This window comes from Fundulus heteroclitus, chromosome 12 (assembly GCF_011125445.2).
Source record: "Fundulus heteroclitus isolate FHET01 chromosome 12, MU-UCD_Fhet_4.1, whole genome shotgun sequence".
Lineage (NCBI taxonomy): Eukaryota > Metazoa > Chordata > Actinopteri > Cyprinodontiformes > Fundulidae > Fundulus > Fundulus heteroclitus.
In genome coordinates this window covers 48,157,709-48,177,824 of record NC_046372.1, presented here as the reverse complement: position 1 = coordinate 48,177,824, position 20,116 = coordinate 48,157,709, and the positions used below count along the sequence as shown (strand labels likewise).

The 20,116-nt window shown below is 39.7% G+C and overlaps 1 protein-coding gene across 1 annotated transcript in view; it reads right to left on the bottom strand.

The window, feature by feature from the left end:
- cacna1ba (calcium channel, voltage-dependent, N type, alpha 1B subunit, a) overlaps nucleotides 1-20,116 on the bottom strand; it is a 133,069-nt gene that overhangs the window by 8,442 nt on the left and 104,511 nt on the right. The window contains 3 exon segments of the mRNA XM_036144732.1: nucleotides 4,782-4,993; nucleotides 5,612-5,834; nucleotides 6,205-6,306. Of these exon segments, the coding sequence (XP_036000625.1) occupies nucleotides 4,782-4,993; nucleotides 5,612-5,834; nucleotides 6,205-6,306 (537 nt within the window).

The following is a 20,116-nucleotide window of genomic DNA, read 5'->3' as shown; positions in this document are numbered from 1 at the left end:
CAGCTCAGTATTTCATGCTGTTTTTTTAAGGTACAATAGTTTTAGTGCCACTATTATCTTTGTCAATAGTCAAACAGTTCAAACACAGCTAAAAACTTTTCATAACCTATAATAGATGTAATTCCTAACGATGATTCTTGTTTTGCTTATCAGCCCAGCCACCACCACCTATACAGATTAATGCTGCAACCACCAAGTTAAACTTTAGAGATTTTGAGATGGATCACCGTCAAGGTGCGTGCTCAGTGTTTTCTGACTGTTTGCACACGCAGCCAGCAGAGACACAGTTCTGCTTTGTAAGGGTAATTTAGGCCCATAATTAAAGTTTTTTTTTACTGCCCAAACTTCTTCCTGTTTTTGATCATCCTGCAGATAAGTAACCGAAAGAAACAACAAATGTGTATTTATTTGCATGATTTAAATGATCAAATAAATGTGAAATGAGTGCTTTAGTCTGAAACAACTTCTACCTTTTTTTTCTACGCCATCATTATAAGTGGGTTTTTAAAGTAAAAAATGAACTCCCAGCAAACCTCACCTGTGCTGATTAGATGGCAAAGAAGATTAAAAGGGCTGCAATTAGAACCATAGTTTAAATAGAATCATCTGTCAAAATGTTCCTTTCTGTTGATGAAACTATTAAAAGTGAATAAGAACAAGGGGTTTTGAAAATTTGTCCATTTACATAAAATGCAGTTTATGTAAAAAAATAAAATAAAAACAAAGACAACAGGGGAGAATAAAACACATGCTAGGCAATGGAATAACTAATATGCTGAGGAGTGAATGATGTCATGACCTATGCATATTTTAAGCTTTATTTTAAACAAATTATGATTAATGAATCAGAAGTAGTTCAAGATAGAGCTGGGAACTGTTTAGCTGGTGTATTAATCAATTCATTTTAACATTGAAGTGTTTGATGAACTTCAGTTGAACAGTAGTGAGAGATAGTCATAACTTACAGGAAAGTGCATCACTTTAAATTCTAGTGTTTTACTTAAAATGCACAAGCATTTTAGGGGTTTTAGGGCCATACACTGTTTTTTTTTTTTTTTTAAATGTGTCCACATTGGCTTCATTTATGTTTGATAAATAATTACAAGGTGGATTCTGTGGCTTTTGTTTGAGGTTAAACTGAAATGAATCAAAGAATCTGTGAAGGAAAAGATTATTATAATGCCTTAACCTTAGATACTTTTGATGTGACTATGTGAACATTATTTCTATTTCATCCCTACTGACCATCAGAGGCGGTGCTTAAAGCACTGAATGATCACTGAATGATCACTCTTGCGCATGCACAGGTCGAGAATCTTATACCAACATGGTCACGTGTGACCCCTGGTGACACCGGTAGAGGTGAAAAAAGGGAATGTCGAAAAGCTGAACGCAGGTGGAGAAAGAACAGACTGCAGGTTCACTATGAGATCTATAAAGAGAGATTTTACAGATATAACTTACAACTGAAAAATGCAAGGGAATCTTTCTTCTCAGAGATCATCAAGAAAAACATTAATAATGCTTGTGTCTTATTTTCCACAGTCGACAGGTTAACAAATCCTCCTGTGTCCGTGGCTTCGAAACTCCATTCCACCAGGGCCTGCAATGAATTTGCTAACTTCTTTACTAAGAAAATCCTAAAAATTAGAAGATCAGTTTGTACATCCACACCAACTCTAGAACCAAAGCCGTATTAAGCTGGAACTTATCCTGACAAAATGTCCCAATTCAGCCAAATAAACTCCAAAAGCTTAGAGGAGATCATTCAGCAGCTAAGTTTCTCCCCATGTTGTCTTGATGCTCTACCCACAGTTTTCCTTAAGAAAGTTTTGCCTGTCATAGCGTCTGATTTGACTCAGATAATAAACACCTCCCTTCTGTCAGGTGTTTTCCCCCAGTCCCTAAAAACAGCAATTATCAAACCACAGTAAAAAAAGAACAATTTAGACAAACTACTACTCCAGAACTACAGGCCTATCTCAAACATCCCCTTTATCAGTAAGATTATTGAAAAAGCTGTGTTTCAACAATTAAACACCTTCTTAACAACCACCAGCCGCTTTGATGTTTTCCAGTCAGGTTTCCGTGCTCACCACAGTACAGAGACCGCCCTTATCAAGGTGTTTAATGACATCCATATAAATACAGACTGTGGAAGAACCACCGTGCTGGTTCTATTGGACCTCAGTGCAGCATTTGATACTGTCGATCACTCCATTCTGTTAGAGCGCCTGGAGAAATGGGTCGGCCTCTGTTGTACAGCTCTCCACTGGTTTAAATCCTACTTAAAGGACAGGGACTTTTTTGTGTCAGTAGGTAACTTTACGTCAGAGATGACAAAAATCACATGTGGGGTTCCCCAAGGGTCCATCCTGGGTCCCCTCCTATTCAATATCTACATGCTCCCTCTAGCTCAGATCATAAAAAACAACAACATCAGCCACCATAACTGCAGATGACACACAGCTCTACATCACCATGTCAACAGGTGACTATGGACCAGTTCAGGCACTAAGTAAATGCCTAGAAGAAATCAATACGTGGATGTGCTAAAATTTTCTTCAGTTGAATAAAAACAAAACAGAAGTAATAATATTTGGACCAATAGAGGAGAGATCAAAAGTTAGCTCACAGCTTCAGTCGCTTCAGCTAGAAACCACTAATCAGGCCCGAAATCTGGGTGTAGTGATGGACTCAGACCTGAACCTTCAAAAGCATCTAAAGACAGTTACAAGGTCGGCTTTCTATCACCTGAATAACATTTCTAGGATTAAAGGACTAATGTCTCAGCAGAATCTGGAAAAACTAATCCATGCGTTTATATTTAGTAGAATTGATTACTGCAACGGTGTTTTCACAGGTCTGCCTAAAAAGTGGGTCAGACAGCTGCAGCTGATCCAGAACGCTGCTGCCCGCGGCCTCACCAAGACTAAGAAAGTAGAGCACATCACCCCAGTTCTAAAGTCCTTACACTGACTCCCTGTATCTCAGAGAATAGACTTTAAAATACTTCTGTTAGTCTATAAATCCCTGAATGGCTTAGCACCTAAATACATCACAGACTTGTTATCAGTGTATCAACCATCCAGACCACTCAGGTCTTCTGACTCCAGCCTGCTCTGCATACCTAGAGCCAGAACCAAACACGGAGAAGCAGCATTTAGTTCCTATGCTCCACTTATCTGGAACAAACTCCCAGAAAATTGTAAAGTTGTGGAAAGCCTGAGTTCTTTAAATCAAGATTAAAAACACATTTGTTTAGGATTGCCTTCAACTGTTCTAGTTAACTGAATCACCACTTTTTTGTTCTTTTTTCTATCTACATTTTATTCCTACTTGCTTTTATTCTATTTTATTTTGCTATATTTTAATCATGTAAAGCACTTTGCATTGTCTTTGTACTGAATTGTGTTATATAAATAAATTTGCCTTGCCTTGCCTTACCGGTAAGTCCATATAGTCACGTGACAATGTGACCTGCGGCTTCCAGTGCTTTCTTTCGGTGTCCTACTACTAGGTCGTCCTTAATGGTTTGCCCATCTGCCGAATATGTGAAGGAGGTTCATGCCTGTTGGGTAGACACTAAGGCCTTTTCACACCCGACCTCTGATGGCAGGGCCCTGGCGGCCATGCAAAGATGCGCCCAAGTTTGGCTTGGGCCATATGCCTTCTGTCGGACATGCCATAGCATCCCTTATTGTGACGCTGGAGCAGGCTTTGAGAGCTAATGGCAGTAGTCCTCGTCCTCAGTGCCGTGTGACTGATGATCTGCTCTGTAAAGTCTATGGTTCGGGGTCTCGTTGGGGCGACTTGGCAACTAATTGTCGCATTTATTACTGCGTCTCTCAGCCTCTTTGGAGGGCTTTGCGATTGATGCGCCTACTCAGGAGTTGTTGGACGCACCTCTTCATGCATTTGCTCTTTTGTCAAGGGAAATCGGCCGTGTCCTGTCTACCCTTGTTCAAGCACGCCGCCAAGTTGGCTGGCTCAGTCTCCTCTAACCGAAGCCTGTAGAGGGACCCTGATGAGCCTTCCAGTGGTTCCTGGGGAGTTTGCAGTCTTAGAGTGGTCAACCTGAGCTTTGCTTACCAGGCAGCAGCTGGCCGGCCTGCATCGCAGACGATTGCAACGTCTTGCTGGGAGTGCCTCTGCGTCTCTTTCGCGCACTTATCCTACCCCGACTAAACTGTCCGTGGGGAAACCACGGACTACTCATGGCCAGTGCATCACCGAGCTGGCGGTGGGGCACTTTACCCAGGACCAGCTCTGTTGCTGGACCGCTCTCGTTTCTGATCCATGGGTGGTGTCTACGCTTACCCAGGATTACATGCTACAGTTCCGCCACCGCCCTCCTTTTCCTGGTCGAGTCATGATGACGGTAATTCCCGACCAGGTAAAGGCTAAGACTCTGAGCCACGAGATAGATGCCTTGCTGGCCAAGGGTGCTATATTGCCTGTCGACCCCTGCAGGTCCCAGGGAGATTTTACTCAAGTAATTCTTAGTCCCAAAAAGACCTGTGCATGTGCAAGAGTGATTATTCAGTGATCATTCAGTGCTTTAAGCACTGCCTCTGGCGGTCATCCGGGATTCATAGAACCGTAGTTACAGTCGTAACTTTTGTTTTCATTATTGATGGAACTACATCTGACAAGGAATCAATAAATTCCACCTGGAAAAAGAATTTCAATGGTTTTGCTATGAATAGCTTTGGCGTATCCAAATAAATCAGGAAACTGCTTCCCATCATCCATTCAGCTTCATTGCTGCGGCTTCCTACCTGCTTTTTGCTGGTTTCCTGCTCCTCCTGGTAGGAGCAGATGGCAGTGGCAGATTTGGGACAGCAGTGTTCCCGGCTGCAAAAGCGGTCACAGGAGTAGTAGCGTTGCTTGTCAGCTGAGGACTGACGATGTTTCCTCTCATGGGAGCGCCCACGTTTATGGGCTCGCTCTCTGGAAGCAGCACGTTCAGATGCCGGCTCTTCAGGTACGCCTTAAATGGAGGAATAATATAGAGGTCGACAAGTTGTGTATCTTATGGGTTTTTAATTTTCATCTCTAACAACTAAGCATTTAGAGCAAAATCTTTAAGGTGTAGGGTAAGATACCAACAACATAAAACAACTGATATCGAGTTAAAGCGTGGTTCTTTTCATTTGACTTCTCAGGAAACATGTTTGCAAATTTGTCATGATTTTGTTATCACTTTCAATGTTTTGTTTCTTATTTCAGTCCGTTTATGAATAAGTGGGAATTTCTCCCATTTTTGGAGGAAGAAATGACCCCTGGTCCATGGCCTTATTGTTGAAAAAAGACATTACTGCAGCTATCGTTGCCATTAACTCTTTTTTTCTTTCCCAGTGAAAGTCATCATGGACCAGCCCTTTCATGTTTTATCTCCAGCAGTCATGGGGAGAGATGTGGGGTACATCCTGAACGGATCACCAGTCTATCACAGGGCAACTTAGAGTCACACAAACATGTACACATACACTCACACCTAAGGGCAACTTAGAGTGACCAATTAATCTAACCGTCATTGTTTTATAAATGCTACCGGTAGAACAGGGGGATTTAAAAAAAAAAAACGCTACTGTTGTTGCTGACTGACCAGCTGAGCTGGGAGGCTGACCAAGAGGGGTATCCAAAGACCTCTGTCTTTTCTCTTTCTCCCGGTCTCTGCGGTGGTGGCAGTGATGATGGTGGTGGTGATGGTGATGTGTTCTCTCCTGCCGCGGTTTCTCCAGGGTGTAGTCCCTCAGGTTAACCTCTTGGGGGCGCTGTGGTGCTACAGTGGAGGCTGAGCGCCTCATAGGGCTAGCATCCTTTCCAGACTAATGGAACAAGGAAAGAAAAGACATCAATGACAACCACACAAGTTAGTTATGTGGAACACAAACTCCAAAGTATTACTACACATGATTCTTACCAAATCTGACAGAAGAAATCACATTAGATTCAAAGATGAGGATGTAAATCCTGGATTTCAACATTTCTACATATTAGACGACAGAAAGCATTCTCCAGTTTTCTTTAAAAGCTGCGGCAATAATAGCACCAGGCCATATACAGTAAGGACATAGCTGCATGTGTACTGGCACTACTTCTATACATCTATCAATTTTCATTGACACAAATCTAATGTAATTGTAACTGTAAAAAAAACATGGAGGTACTGAATGACATGAGAGAGAGTATACATACATCTAAATACATCCCTGGAGAGGGGTGGGAGTGGCTATGCTGTGAGGCAGGAGACAGAACACAAAGAGACAAAAAGTCAGCAACGCAGCAATATGAAACATTCTAAGCATGAATTCTGCTGATCCAGACGTTATCCAACCCAAAGGAGATGTTCATCAGCCTATTTAGGGAAAAAGAACGACAACAAGCACTTCTACAAAGTTTGCCAAAGCAACTCTATCTCAGAAATTACTATAAACAAAATAATAACCATTACTTGTTCAACACTAAAAGTTGTATATAAAGTTGTGTATATATATATATATATATATATATATATATATATATATATATATATATATATATATATATATATATATATATATATATATATATCAGAATCAGAGTCAAGACTCAAGTTTAATCGCCAAGTAGGTTTGCACTTACAAGGAATTTGACTTGGTGTTGATGGTGCTGATAAAAAATAAAAATACAATAAAATAAAATTTATATATATATATATATATATATATATATATATATATATATATATATATATATATATATATATATATATATATATATATAGAGAGAGAGAGAGAGAGAGAGAGAGAGGTGTGTGTGAGAGAGAGAGAGAGACAGAGAGACAGAGAGAGAGAGAGATAGGACCAAACTCTAATCATGCTAATGACCCCTTTCCAGAAAAAGCTGCTCACATTTCAGCATTTCCATACATTATATTAAAGTCATCTTATTTAAGTAATTTGATTCATAGGTGAAACTAATATTTATTACAGAGATTAATATATTCCAAGTACTTATTTCTATTAATTTTGATTATTATGGCATACAGCTAATGACAACCCAAAAGTACGTATCACAGAAAATGAAATAAGACTTGCTAACGTGACAGATTCCAGCAGTCAGACACAACCTCCACAAGGAGGGCAAGCCACAAAAGATTGTTAGTAAAGATGCTGTTGGTTCAGTGCTGTAACCAGGAAAGCAATATAGTGCTTCAAGGGCCATTAAAGAGATTGGGGTAGACTCCCAAGGCACAGACTACAGCTGACCGAAAAACCGCCACACAGACATATCTAGTACATGGGCTACAACTGTTGGGTCTAAAGTCGTCTATCTAGGTTAATATAAAATAATTAGTTTCGTTTTAAAATCAAGGTCCCAGAGCCTGGAAAAAGACCAAAGAGGTGCAGAAAGTGTTTTGAGGTCCAGTGTGAAGTTCCCACCCACACTGATGATTTGGAGAGCAAGTCTGGGTTTGGACCACTGGGTTTTATCAAGTTCAAAGTGATCATAGCTGTCTGTAAGGATATCTTAAAGCCATTCATGCTTACTTCTGCTGACTAGGATTATGGAGGAGGTACCAATACCTGTGTTATGGACCATGGTATTAGACCATGGTATCATGGTGCTTTACTAGCTACCAAGCTCGCCTAACCTAAAGCCCATGGAGCATCTATATTGTCAAGAGAAAGATGAGAGACACCAGACCCAACACTGCAGATGATCTAGTGATCACTATCAAATAAGTTTTATAATTTTTTTTATGATATTATCATTACCTGAGAAGCTGAATTTTGTTACATTTTTAGTTTTTAAGTAACCCATAATCATCAACATTAACAAAGATGAACACTAAATATATGGGATCACTCTATATCTAATAAATATATAATAAACAAATTTCACTTTAAATTGAATAAGTGAAAAAATGTATGTTGATGGGATTCTAATTAATTTAGTTGCACTTGTATTTTTTATCTGAACCATAGTCTATAACAACTATACATTATATAATCTGCAATTATATGATCTGTTCTGTCTGGGTTGTTCTATCCCACACCATCCAAAAAGGATTACCTGACACATTGGCCCTTTATGAATCATTGTTGTCACAGAGTTAAGCCCATCCCCTCTAACTATGAGAGGTTAACTGAAACCAGCTCTTCATCCAACGGGTCATGATTCCTAAGTCTTTTGGGTATTACCATGTATGACATTCTGTACAGTTTGTTTGGTTGTTGTTGAGTGGTGTTTGTTTACATTGTAGCCTAGTCCTACCATATTTTAGTTGCAAAAAACTGGTAGTGTGCTATTCCCACCTAAATAAGCAATTCTGTTTATTAGTTATTATATTTATTTTTCATCAAATGGTTATTTAAATATTGACTGGAGTTTCTGGTATCTTTAGACTATTCTTTATGTTTGTAAGTATTTAATGATATCACTCAGGTCTCTTGATTTTGTTTATTTTAAATGTCAGTAATGGTTAAAAAAAAGGTGGTTAAAAAAGATTTAATTGGAATTTAGTGTTTGTGTTCTTTATTAAAAGTAGGTCATTAAGCAATAGCATAAAATGGCTGCTATTCTTCTAAAACGTGCAATTGGTGTCAGAGCTAGAAAGGTTTTAGTGACTAGGAAAATAATAAGTCACCAGAGTGTTGTTTAGATTGGGCCAATGCAACCTTTGAAAAAAAAAAAACCCAAAAAACACATGACTGTTTAAACCCCAGTCGGTCTAGGCAGATGACCGTTCACACTGAGTCTGGTTCTGCTGGAGGTTTTCCTTCCTGTTAGAGGGGAGTTTTCCTCTCCACTGTCACTTCATGCATGCTCTGTAAGAGGGATTGCTGCAAAGCCACCAGCAATGCAGACGACTTTTCCTGCGGTTCTACGCTCTTTCATGAGGAGTGAATGCTGCTTGTCAAGACTTGATGCAATCTGCTGGGTTTCCTTAGATAGGAATCCTTTTGACCAATCTGTATGATTTGATTGAATTTGACTTTGGAAAGTGCCTTGAGATGACATGTGTTGTGAATTTGTGCTATATAAATAAAATTGAATTGAATTGAATTGACTTTATTACCTGGAATAAAAATATTTTTAATCTTGTTTCTTTAATTAGTAATGACTAGCGGGGCAAAGTTACAGCAGAATCCACAGAATAATCAAATCACAAGAATATAATTTATTATATATAGGGGAGTGGTGGCCTAGTGGGGGGAGTGGTGGTCTAGTGGTTAGAGCATTGAGCTTGGGTTCCAGAGGTTCTAAGTTCAACTCCCACAGACCGCCACTCTGGGTCCCTGAGCAAGACCCTTAACCCCCAATTGCTCCCCAGGCGCCACACAGTGGCACCCCACTGCTCCCCAAGGGGATGGGTTAAGATGCAGAAGTGAATTTCTCCATTCTGAGATCAATACAGTTCAATTATTATAATTATTATTTTATTCACTTATGGAAACTCTCCCTAATTTGCAGATACCAATGAATTCTGAATGAAACTTTGATGAGAAGGTCTTTCTTCTTGTCTCATTTGATCTTAATCCTCTGGGTGTCGACTTCCCAGACTTCCTGTATGTGAGGCAATGCTGTTCTGTGGTCCTCCTTCCTGGTGATGATGCTTTCCTCCTCTGGTGTAGATGATCAGGAAATGTGCTGAGTTCCAGGGGTAGATGAAACAGTTAAACTGGCAAGGGGCTCACCTGGGCAATTGTGAGCTTGTGGAACAGCAAATTCTGGAACAATTAAGCTCATTCAGATCACCAGCTGCTCAGGTGGAAAGTCTTTGAAAGAAGAGTCAGATCCTGCTCAGCTGGTAAAAATCTCTAAACTCAAGATGGCTGAGGGTAGGTGGAACAGCTAACTTTGATACAGTCAGGTTTTTCCTGCTGTCCAGGTCGTTAATCCAATTGAGAACCACACCATCACAAAATATCCAATGAAAAATAATCCTATTTAGAGCTACGGCGTCTCAAAATATCCAAGGGAGAATAATACAATTTAGATCCACAGCGCCCAAAAATTATCCACAGAAAAATATTCCAATTCACCTAGGAGAAATAATCTATTCTGGAACCACCGCCTTCCATAGTTTCTAAGGAGAAGTAATCTAATCTGGAGCAAGAGGATCACGGACTGTGGGTTGATACTTGCTGGGTGTAAAGTCTTCAGCCGAAGCTCTTTTACTCCTCGTGGCTCCTCTTCTGTTGCAATGATGTCCCGATATCCAGCACAAGGAAACAACGTCAATCCTTGGTGAAACTTCCCTTTTTATTCTCCTCTCCAGGAGCTAGGATGGCCCCTGGTCCATCCTGCTGTTCATTTGTTGCTCTTGGATTAATCAGTTTTTGCTGAAATATCTCTGAAATAAATTTTTACTGCATACCGATTTATGGCCTTCCTGCCCCAGACGTCAGAGGCCAGCTCCTCCTATCTCAGTCATATCCCCATAGAGTCAGCTGGGACTTATCCAGGGCCTAGTTCACTGGAGAGCTGTATTCAGCGTCTCTTATTCTTTTGTGGTTAATTTCTTCTTAAAACTTTTTAGACCTTTTAAAATAATATCGGGTTCTCTGCCTTGACAGTGCTTAACAACTTTAAAGAGACTATAGAGATTTGAAGTAAAAAACAGACATGTCTGATCTGATCTGCATGTCTAAGATGGCCTTCAGAAATCAAAATCATTGCTGTTGGTAAAGGGTAATAAAACTCCAAAATAATGGTTGAATGTTTTGTGTCAGTGTATGTGTATGTCAGTGAAGGCCAGACTGATCTTGTCACTGCAGAACAATATGGCATGCTAAAGGCCACGGTGCTCTGGCTCTACTCTAGAGTTCCCATCACACTCCAGCAGGCTGCCTCCAATAGGCCAACATTAATTGAATTGGCTGAAGGATTTCCTGCCCTCAGTTTCAAAAGGTGAGAAAATGAAGACACCAGGTCAGCATACCCTGCTATCTTCCATCTTTTCATTAATCCTTCACTGCAGATCTTTCTCTTTCTCTTTCAATAACCAAATTAGCATTCAGTGAATGTTGAGTCCAGACCCATTTGGAGCCTCTATCATCTTTTCAGTAGGCAGCAGGAGGAAAACAACACCGCCAATGGCTGGCAGCTGGCCAGGGTGTAATCACATTACTGTACACTTCTCTGCTGTGAAAGCAAGCCAAACAACAGCTCTGTATACTGGAACTGAGGAGTGCACTTTAAACGCACAAATCAATCAACATCGCTCAGGAAATGAGCTGCTTCTTATATTTCTGTGGATGTTTCAGCCTAAGATGGATGAACAGGAAGTCATCTATGCATGCCAACTGCAATATGTTGTGGCTTCCCGAACAGGTTACTGTGTTAAGATATACAATGTCTCATGTTAAAAGGGTTTAGTGGCCTAGTTGCTCATAATAATATCAGGTTTTAAAGAGAACAGGAAATTCAGGCAGCAAAAGTTAAGATGATAAATGAAAAGGGACAAAAACAAGAAAAATAGCCCATTACATGGACCTCGTTCAAATTTCTGAATTTTCTAAAATAAACAAATATTTCCTGATGAACCCCAATTTACTGCCTATATGTCTGTGTAGCTGTTATAATTCCCCAATATGGCAATTTAGCAGGTGCAACCACTTACAGTTTCTCTGCTGAGAATCTTCACAACAAAATCCAGCATTCATATTACAGAGGCAAAACTAAGTTGCAGGTTCAGGGGTCTGTTGCAGACTGGTTGAGTGTTAAGCAGGAAGATCTTGGTGCCCATGTGAAAAACCATTCACCGTTTCATGTTCTTTGAACCAATTAACAGACTAACCAGCTCCAGAAGAACAAGAAGAAAACAGAGAGTGGTACTAAAGTTATTCCTGCACTCTGGATCAACATCTGTCAATAAGTAGGCTATGTGAGCATCTTGGGGTGTGTGGCTGCCATTTTTGCTAGTTTTGTCAATAGGTGTGACGTTATTGGCTACTCCCTCCCCTTAAATAAAGATTTTTATTTGCTGTTTTATCTTGCAGAATTCTTCTGGTTTGACAGAACAGTGTTTGATATAAGTAAAAATATGCACATTTCTTTTAAATGCACCAAATATAAAAGTCTGTATCTATTTACCAAACATTTTAAACACCTTATCTTGGCATTATGTTTGCAAAGATCCCTGATGGAAGAGGCATTTTGCCATTGATGAGCTGGTGTTCATGATTAAAGCAGTACCGTGTAACCTTTAGCTACTAGTGGGCACTAGACCTGTAACTTTCTGCGCCGCTGAAGACCACTGGAAGTATTGCACTTATAAATAAACAGTCTCTGTGTTTTGGAATCCGATAGCAGACCACTTTTAGTAGATTGAGAAGTAATTGTAAAGACAAGGGCACGTTCACCCCTCTAGATTATATTCAGAGTCTCCCATTGAAACGGAGAGGGAGATGACAAGGCAGAGCCAGAGGAAGAGGGAGCGGAGCTCTAAGAGCCATGGAAGAGAAGGATGGGGGAGGCAACAAGCTCAATCATTTGATTATGAAAGGCTGCAGAAACTTCAACAGAGGAGAAGAGCTGACATGCATGTTTGTGAACTATATTTACTATATTTTGTTATATTAATCATGGCCATGTTAACATTAATAAGTTGAGCCAACACCAGAGTGAGCAATTTAACAGGAGATTAAATGATTATATGGCTCCATTTGCTAAACAAAATATAGAAACTTCAGTGTATATTTCTTACAAGGCATGCAATTAAGTAATGCGTAATTAACACACAATACAATACACATAAACAACTAGTAATTCAAGGTATGGTAAATTAATGAACGGAATTTAACGCATTGAGAATTATGCAGATTTCATTGCAGCGCACGCACTTTAACCAAGGGTATGCTGTTCCGATGGGTATGGTGAACAGTCAGAACACTGGATCTGCACCACTCAAGTTACATAGCTGAGATTTTGAGAAGGGCAGCTTGCACTAGGCATCGATATGTGCCAAGTGATGTACATTTTCCTGAAAAATAATTTATTGAATCTCAAGTTAAGCTAATACTTGGGTCAAAACTTACATGGTGCCGCATTAAAAAATGGAGATAAATACATTTGATTTATTTTTTTGTTGTGGTCATTACATTTTGAATGGTAAATAACTACGATGGTATTTGAAGTACCAAATGGGCTAAGAATAAGTTTAAAAGTTTTACCAGTGTCTGGGGGAGAAATAATCTGAGTTCACAAAAAGAAAATATAGGCCTGAAAATGTGGATGAATGAATGGATAGAAAATTGTTAATTTTCTTTAAGTTTCACTGTCTTTTCCAAATAAATTTCAAAAGAATTAGAAAAGGTTAATAAAAAAAATCTAAATTTAAAGGGGAAAGGATGACTAAAACTGGAAATGCTTCTGTTTCTTTTTCTGAAAATCTGAAATGCACACTGAACTGCTGCCTTTGTTGTCTTTACACAGGCTCAAACCCACCTTGAGTGATTTCTCCGAGTTGGATCTGGCTCTGAGCGCAGCTACCCCAATCCTAGGCCCTGCTGAGTCAAATGAATAGTTTCGCTGGAGCACTTTCAGGCATCTTGCTTGGCCTGTCTGCTAAAGAACTGTGCCACCTGACAGAAGCGGGTGATTCTTCCTCAAAGAAGTTTGGTGACATGGGAAGAACAAAGAAGGTGTAAAATACGTAGAGAACTCTGATAAACTTCTGCCTGACCCTCTCTACCTGGGTACTGAGTTGTCAGCTTGCTGTTAGTTTCCATCACACAGAGAAGAGAACTCAGAGGAATTCTGGCCAGGAATCTTATATGGGCAGAAGGGAGAAACAGGCCATGACAGAGGCTTCCTCCTGGTTAGAAAATTATTCTCCAAAGGGTGGTAACTTTTGCTTATTTAAAATGAAATGTTATGTCATTTAGATATAAAAGGACTGTAGGCAATTGAGTACACTCTGCACTCAGAGTACTGAGGAACTAGGTCCACAGGTATTGCTATAACCAGTGTGCGATTTGCAAAAAAAACAGAGGGGGGAATAATTTCAAAAGTTGTATTAATTAATAAAAGTTTTATTAATAATGGTTAGCTAGCAGGTGCTCTTTCAGGTTGCTAGCTAGATCCAATTCAATTCAATTCAATTCAATTTATTTATATAGCGCCAAATCATGAAACATGTCTTCTCAAGGCACTTTACAAAGTCAAATTCAATCATATTATACAGATTGGGTCAGATTATACAGATTGGTCAAAAATGTCCTATATAAGGAAACCAGTTGATTGCATCAAAGTCCCGACAAGCAGCATTCACTCCTGGGGAACCGTAGAGCCACATGGAGAGTCGTCTGCATTGTACATGGCTTTGCTGCAATCCCTCATACTGAGCAAGCATGAAGCGACAGTGGAGAGGAAAACTCCCCATTAACGGGAAGGAAAACCTCCGGCAGAACCGGGCTCAGTATGAACGGTCATCTGCCTCGACCGACTGGGGTTACAGAAGACAGAGCAGAGACACAACAAGAGAGACAAAAAAGCACAGAAGCACACATTGATCTAGTAATCTGTTCTACATTAAATGGTCCAGTAGGTTAGACTTTTGTTTTTAAACTTGCGCCATCTACTGTCGGGACTCAGGAGTGGGTATTAGTTTACTTTAACCGCTTTGAGCAGAAAATGTAATAATACTCTTTAAAAACAAACAACAAAACTAATTTACAAATGTGAAGGACACAAGACATGTATTAAGATCAATTTTGAAAAGTCCAAAACATTCAGGGGTTAAAGCAAAAATAATCAATTTGGCTGAAAACATTTTCTAGTCAGGCCATATATTCCTGGGCCGTGGACGTCATGCCACCTTAGTAACCTAATTTGGTTATTGTGCAAAGTCCACTTTAACCAAATCTGGTAGTTCCATTGACAATTCCTGTATCTCTCCCACCTTCCAGCTTCAGAGCCTTGGCGCCATCCTGGACAGCCCTCTCTATAATCTCCTTCACTTTCCACATCCAGAACATCAACTGGTTAACTTTCATATCATTATAATTAAGCATCAAGCAAGTTCTTCCTTCACACTTTTTGCGAAACTGGTCCACAGTCCACTCACCTTTCCACTTTACAATTTCAAAACCCTCCATAAACTGCAGCTAATTCAAAAGACAGCAGCTTGCATCATTACATCATCTTCTTCACACCTGTACATTAACTCCACTGTCACATTCAATATAAATCAATCCTATATACTCTGTGTCCCCACCTCTCGCTCATTGACTGCTGGAGATGGTCAACAGCCCCTCCACGACCTTCTTTGTTACAGAAAAGCGCAGGTGGAATAATATTTATGTTTTTTTTTTACTTTTTCTGAATCAGACCCAGTCAAACCGGGACATCGTTTTACATTCCGACCCTTCTTCTTCTTAAAAAAAAGTGTGTCATGCTAAATTAGCTGAGCTAAGCGTTACTCTTTCAGTTTTATATAAAACATAACAGCGATAGACACACTTACCGAGGGAAGTCGTTGTCAGCTGTTCTATCCACTGAACTTTCTGACCTGCTGGTTTGCATAAATCCAAAGAAAACCTTTGACCACCACAACTTTCATTCATGCATCTGTGGTCAGTTTGAGATGTTCTTCCAAAAGTTAAAATGATTGAACACCGATAAACTAGTAGATTTCTGCTTTGCAAAGACCCGCCCTACTCTTCTTCTGATTGGCTAATGTCCTGGCTCTGCCAGATTTCATTGGTTAAGCGCAGCTTCTGTTTAAAATCTTGAATAAAAAGTCTACACGGAACATTTTGCGCTCATTTTTCAAATGACGAAAGTCCCTCACAGCGACGGAGAACATTACACCCCTGATAATATTACTTATTCAGATCAGAAGGGGGAGGAATGTATCCCCCCCAGGGATAAAACATGAATGACCAGAGGGGGGGGACATCACAACCAGAGGGGAGGAAAATCTCCCCCATCCCCCCAGCAAATCGCACCCAGGCTATCACTCACTCTTATTTATAACCCACAGTTATATTATACACTGTGAGTTATTGAATAAAACTTGAATTATTTATAAAGTGTTCAACTAAGTGATTTCGTTTTCAAAGTCCTACACTATCTAGGAGTACAAAACACAATTTTAAATTAAAGCTGCAAGCAGCAATGGTGGCACCGCGGAAGCGTCGCTTGACGACCTCCATGCCAACCGCGGGATTGGTGCTCAATTCCACCTATCACCACCAATGCAATAGTCATAACTAGTGATGGGTAGATGAGGCGTCATGAAGTGTTTCGACACATTACCAAACTGTATTGATTCTGTGTCAATACTGTGTCACTGAATACGGATTCTGCTGGAACTAAAAAATCCCTACAGGCAACCTAGTTGACAGACTCAACTGACATAGATTTGATGACCTAGTATCAGAATAATATAATTTAGCTGTTGCTTCTAGAAAATGGATAAGTGAGAAGACTTTTGTTAGTGACTGTGCATGATTTGCTTTGTGAGAAAATCCAGATCACTCTTGTGTAACCCTCAACATTGTCTTGTTTAAAGACTACATACTAATATCTCATTTTATTAATAAAACTTACTAAAATAATTTTCCCATTTTCTATTTACTGTGATACAAATGTAGTTTTTAAATAAGGCAGAATCTCTTCATTTATCTGCCATTCAAACGTACTGTAATGAAAAAGGGTGAAACAGCGCCAATAGTGGCCGAAAGTGGTATTTATTATTCCATAGAGAATGAACAGGGCAGTTTCTGTGAAATTCAAATATTTATTAAAATTCAACCGTTGGCCCTGAAAATATTTACAGGTAATGTGGAAAACGTGTTCTAACTGCTAAATTATTTCCATGTAGTTTGATGCAGAAACTGTAGAGAAAACAAATTTAGAGCTTATAGTGACATAGGCAAAAACTTTAATGTGACCTAATTTAGTCAAACAGGTATGGATTTGCACCAAACTGACAACATATTTTAGGCTCTGTTAACTGAAGATGCGTGCCCATTTACAAAAAGATTGAGACATGTATGTTGCAGATATAGTGATTGTTCATTTGACCAACTTTTAAAGATTTAGAGTGACGGACATCAAAAATAAAGCTTGGATTAGTGTGTACCATAGGCTTTAATCTATCCAAGGAATACATCCTGAGATTCTGAGCCCATAAAAACAAACGACAGATTTTTGGTGAATTTTTTTTCATTTACCGAATAATAGGTGTTTGAACAGACAAAATGGTGGTTTTGATCCAAAATGGTGGACTTCCTGTGGGGTTTGGACCATGAGTCCAAGCGACTTTTTTGTAGGTCCTCATCTGTTACATATGTATATCCAATTTCAGAAACCTTGGACAAAGCATGGCTTGGGGGCTGATGTTTTGAAATATTCTAGAGGGCGCTGTAGAAACAGTAGGCCACGCCCACAGGAAATTTCACTGGAAATCATTTTGGGACTGGACCAAGACCAGATGGAAAAATGTGGAATCTGGAGCCAAACGTATGGTCATGGCAAGATGGCTGACTTCGCCACGCCACCATGGCCAGACACTGCATCCAAATGTCTTTCTACTTAAAAGCAAGTGAGACCAACATGTTATCTGTCTTCTGACCCACTTTCGTGTGGACTAGGTCAGTGGTGTCTGCATGGGACCTTTCCAAGCTAAAAACACACTTTCTGACCTCAGGGGTCATGGCTTTGACGACGTCATCTTTTGACCACAGAATTTTGTAGGGCACCTGACAAGCATCCATCATGACAGGTTTCAGATTTTTGGGTCTTTCAGTTGGAATGTTATAAGGGTTTTGAATTTTTTTATGAAGGTCAAGTTTGTGCCTTAGCCACGCCCCTAAACATTTTCAAAAACTCATCAATTTCATAAATTTAACCTCATGAATTTCATAAATTTAAGCCCATAGGAAGAGTTCGTTAAAGTTTGAGGTGAGTAAAAGTAAAAAAAAGGGGCCCAAAAAACGGCCTTTGACCTCCAAAATGGCCGACTCCTGTTGCTTTTAGGTCATACCCCCAAGAGACTTTCTGTCATGATTTGGGAAGATCTACCTACATTAATTTTTTTTTAATTTTTTGGACTTACCAGTAGCCACAACTCACTTTTAGGTGCACTGTAGAGCAGTTTCACCACACCCATTTTCAACTCCATTATATCCGAAAAATTTTCATTGGGGTACAACCTTCTGCCAGTTTCGTGAGTTTTCGTATATGTTTAGACCCCCAAAAAGGCCGCTCAAGGGGGTCAAATAATAATAAGAAACCAACAGATACAATAGACCTTCGCAGCGCTTGCTGCTCGGGCTAAATATAAAATAATCATTATCACCATATGGATTTCAGGGGCTTCCTTGGAATATTCCTCCTAAATCCAAAGATTTGAGAATCTTTCATTTAGGAAAGATGTTTGTTTTTTCCTTTTTAAACTACTGTACTGGAATGAATTCCAGTTGGGACTTAGATAAAGGAAGTTTAATACTTATGGTATTGAATTCTCATGGTATTTGTGTGTTCACAATCACACGAGAATCCATCTTGTCCACTCCCATGTCATTTGTTTGAGCCCCAACCGGTTTTGGGTTCAGGCCAATTACTTTGCAGTATAGTTTGAGGTGGGACATACCAGGTGTTTCACGAAAACAAGAGGTGGTGCCGAGCCCACAGCCGAACTGTCACGATTTGGGTTTTGTCTTGGTTTATGTTATCAGATTTATTAGTTAAGTTTCTGCTTTTGGGGTCTTGTTTGGGTTTTGATTTAGACATGTTGTTCTCTTTAGGTTACCTGTTTTCCACCTGTCACTTTATCAGCTCTGTTTGGTCTCCCCTCAGCAATCTGTCAGCTTTCTTGCCCTGATTAGTTTCACCTGCCTTCCCTGTAATTAGTTTTCACTCCATTTCACCTGTGTACTCCACTATATAGTTCTGCCTCGGTCTTCAGTTCTCTGCCAGATCATTTACGAGCCCACGGTGAGTTTTGTTCCAGCGTTCTATATTCTGATTGACCTGTTGATGCAAACCCGATTGCTTTTTGATTCTGAGCCAGCCTGTCCCTTGATCTGTTTTTTCCTGCCCTGTCTGACTGATTGCCTGTTTTGCCTACCCGAATCTGCCAAAAAATATCCGAGCTTGCTTTATCCCTGTCGGTACTTCTGCCTGATTTTCGACTGCCTTTTTTGTACCGTTTTTGACTGCCATTTGACTTCTGATCCTGCCTGTCCCTGTCCTGCTTATCTGAGAGCACTAAAACATCTGAACCCGAAATCTCTGCTTGTTAGCCTGAATACTGAGTCCACCCATTCAGTTCCGTTCATAACACAAACCACAATAAACATGGCAACGATGGAGGACACATGCATACCTGCTGCTATCACATCTGATTATTCAGAATCCACAATTTCTTCTTTGAAAGAAGAACAGCAAGAAGTGTCTTGACCAGTGTAACTTGTTGTGGTTCCTCATGGTGCCTGCAGCTTATATTTTCATTTGATAACGTGATTGGTTAAAATCCATCTTTGGTAGGCAGGCACTAGGTGTCACTTGCCCAATCAGTGCCTATCTCCAGCAGTTATTGAGTGAGATGTAGAAATATAATTTCTATCAAAAACAGTGATTATTCTGGTTAATTATGTTGCACTGCTTTTGTTTTGAACACAACCCTTTTCACTCAGATACTCACAGGGTGTTATAGTCCTGGAAATGATTTGTCAAATTCTTCTAAACTGTAATGATTACATCCTTAAAGGTTCCAGATCAGTAAAAAGAGGAAGCATTGAGGAATGCAGTAATGTGGAACTTGTTATTATTGTGTGTCCAGGTGTCAGCAGAGCTGAGAAAGCTAGAAAACAGCGTGTGTGTAGAGTTTGCTGTTAAACAATGCTAGAACTCAAATCTGTCTTTTTTCTGTTGTCCTAATATCAAAGCTATATTGAGTTGATATTCACTGGACAAAGCCTGAAAGACCATGGGTTATTATATTAATCATAAAATAACTTGAAAGCATTTAATTGCACATGTGGTTTGGGTGTTCTGCTTTGGAATGAACCAGATTTTGAGAGCGTTATTAAGTTTGAAATTTACCCAGATGTTGTATTTTGAGACAGCTCTCAATCTTTTTTTCAGAAACTCTTAACACATATGGGAT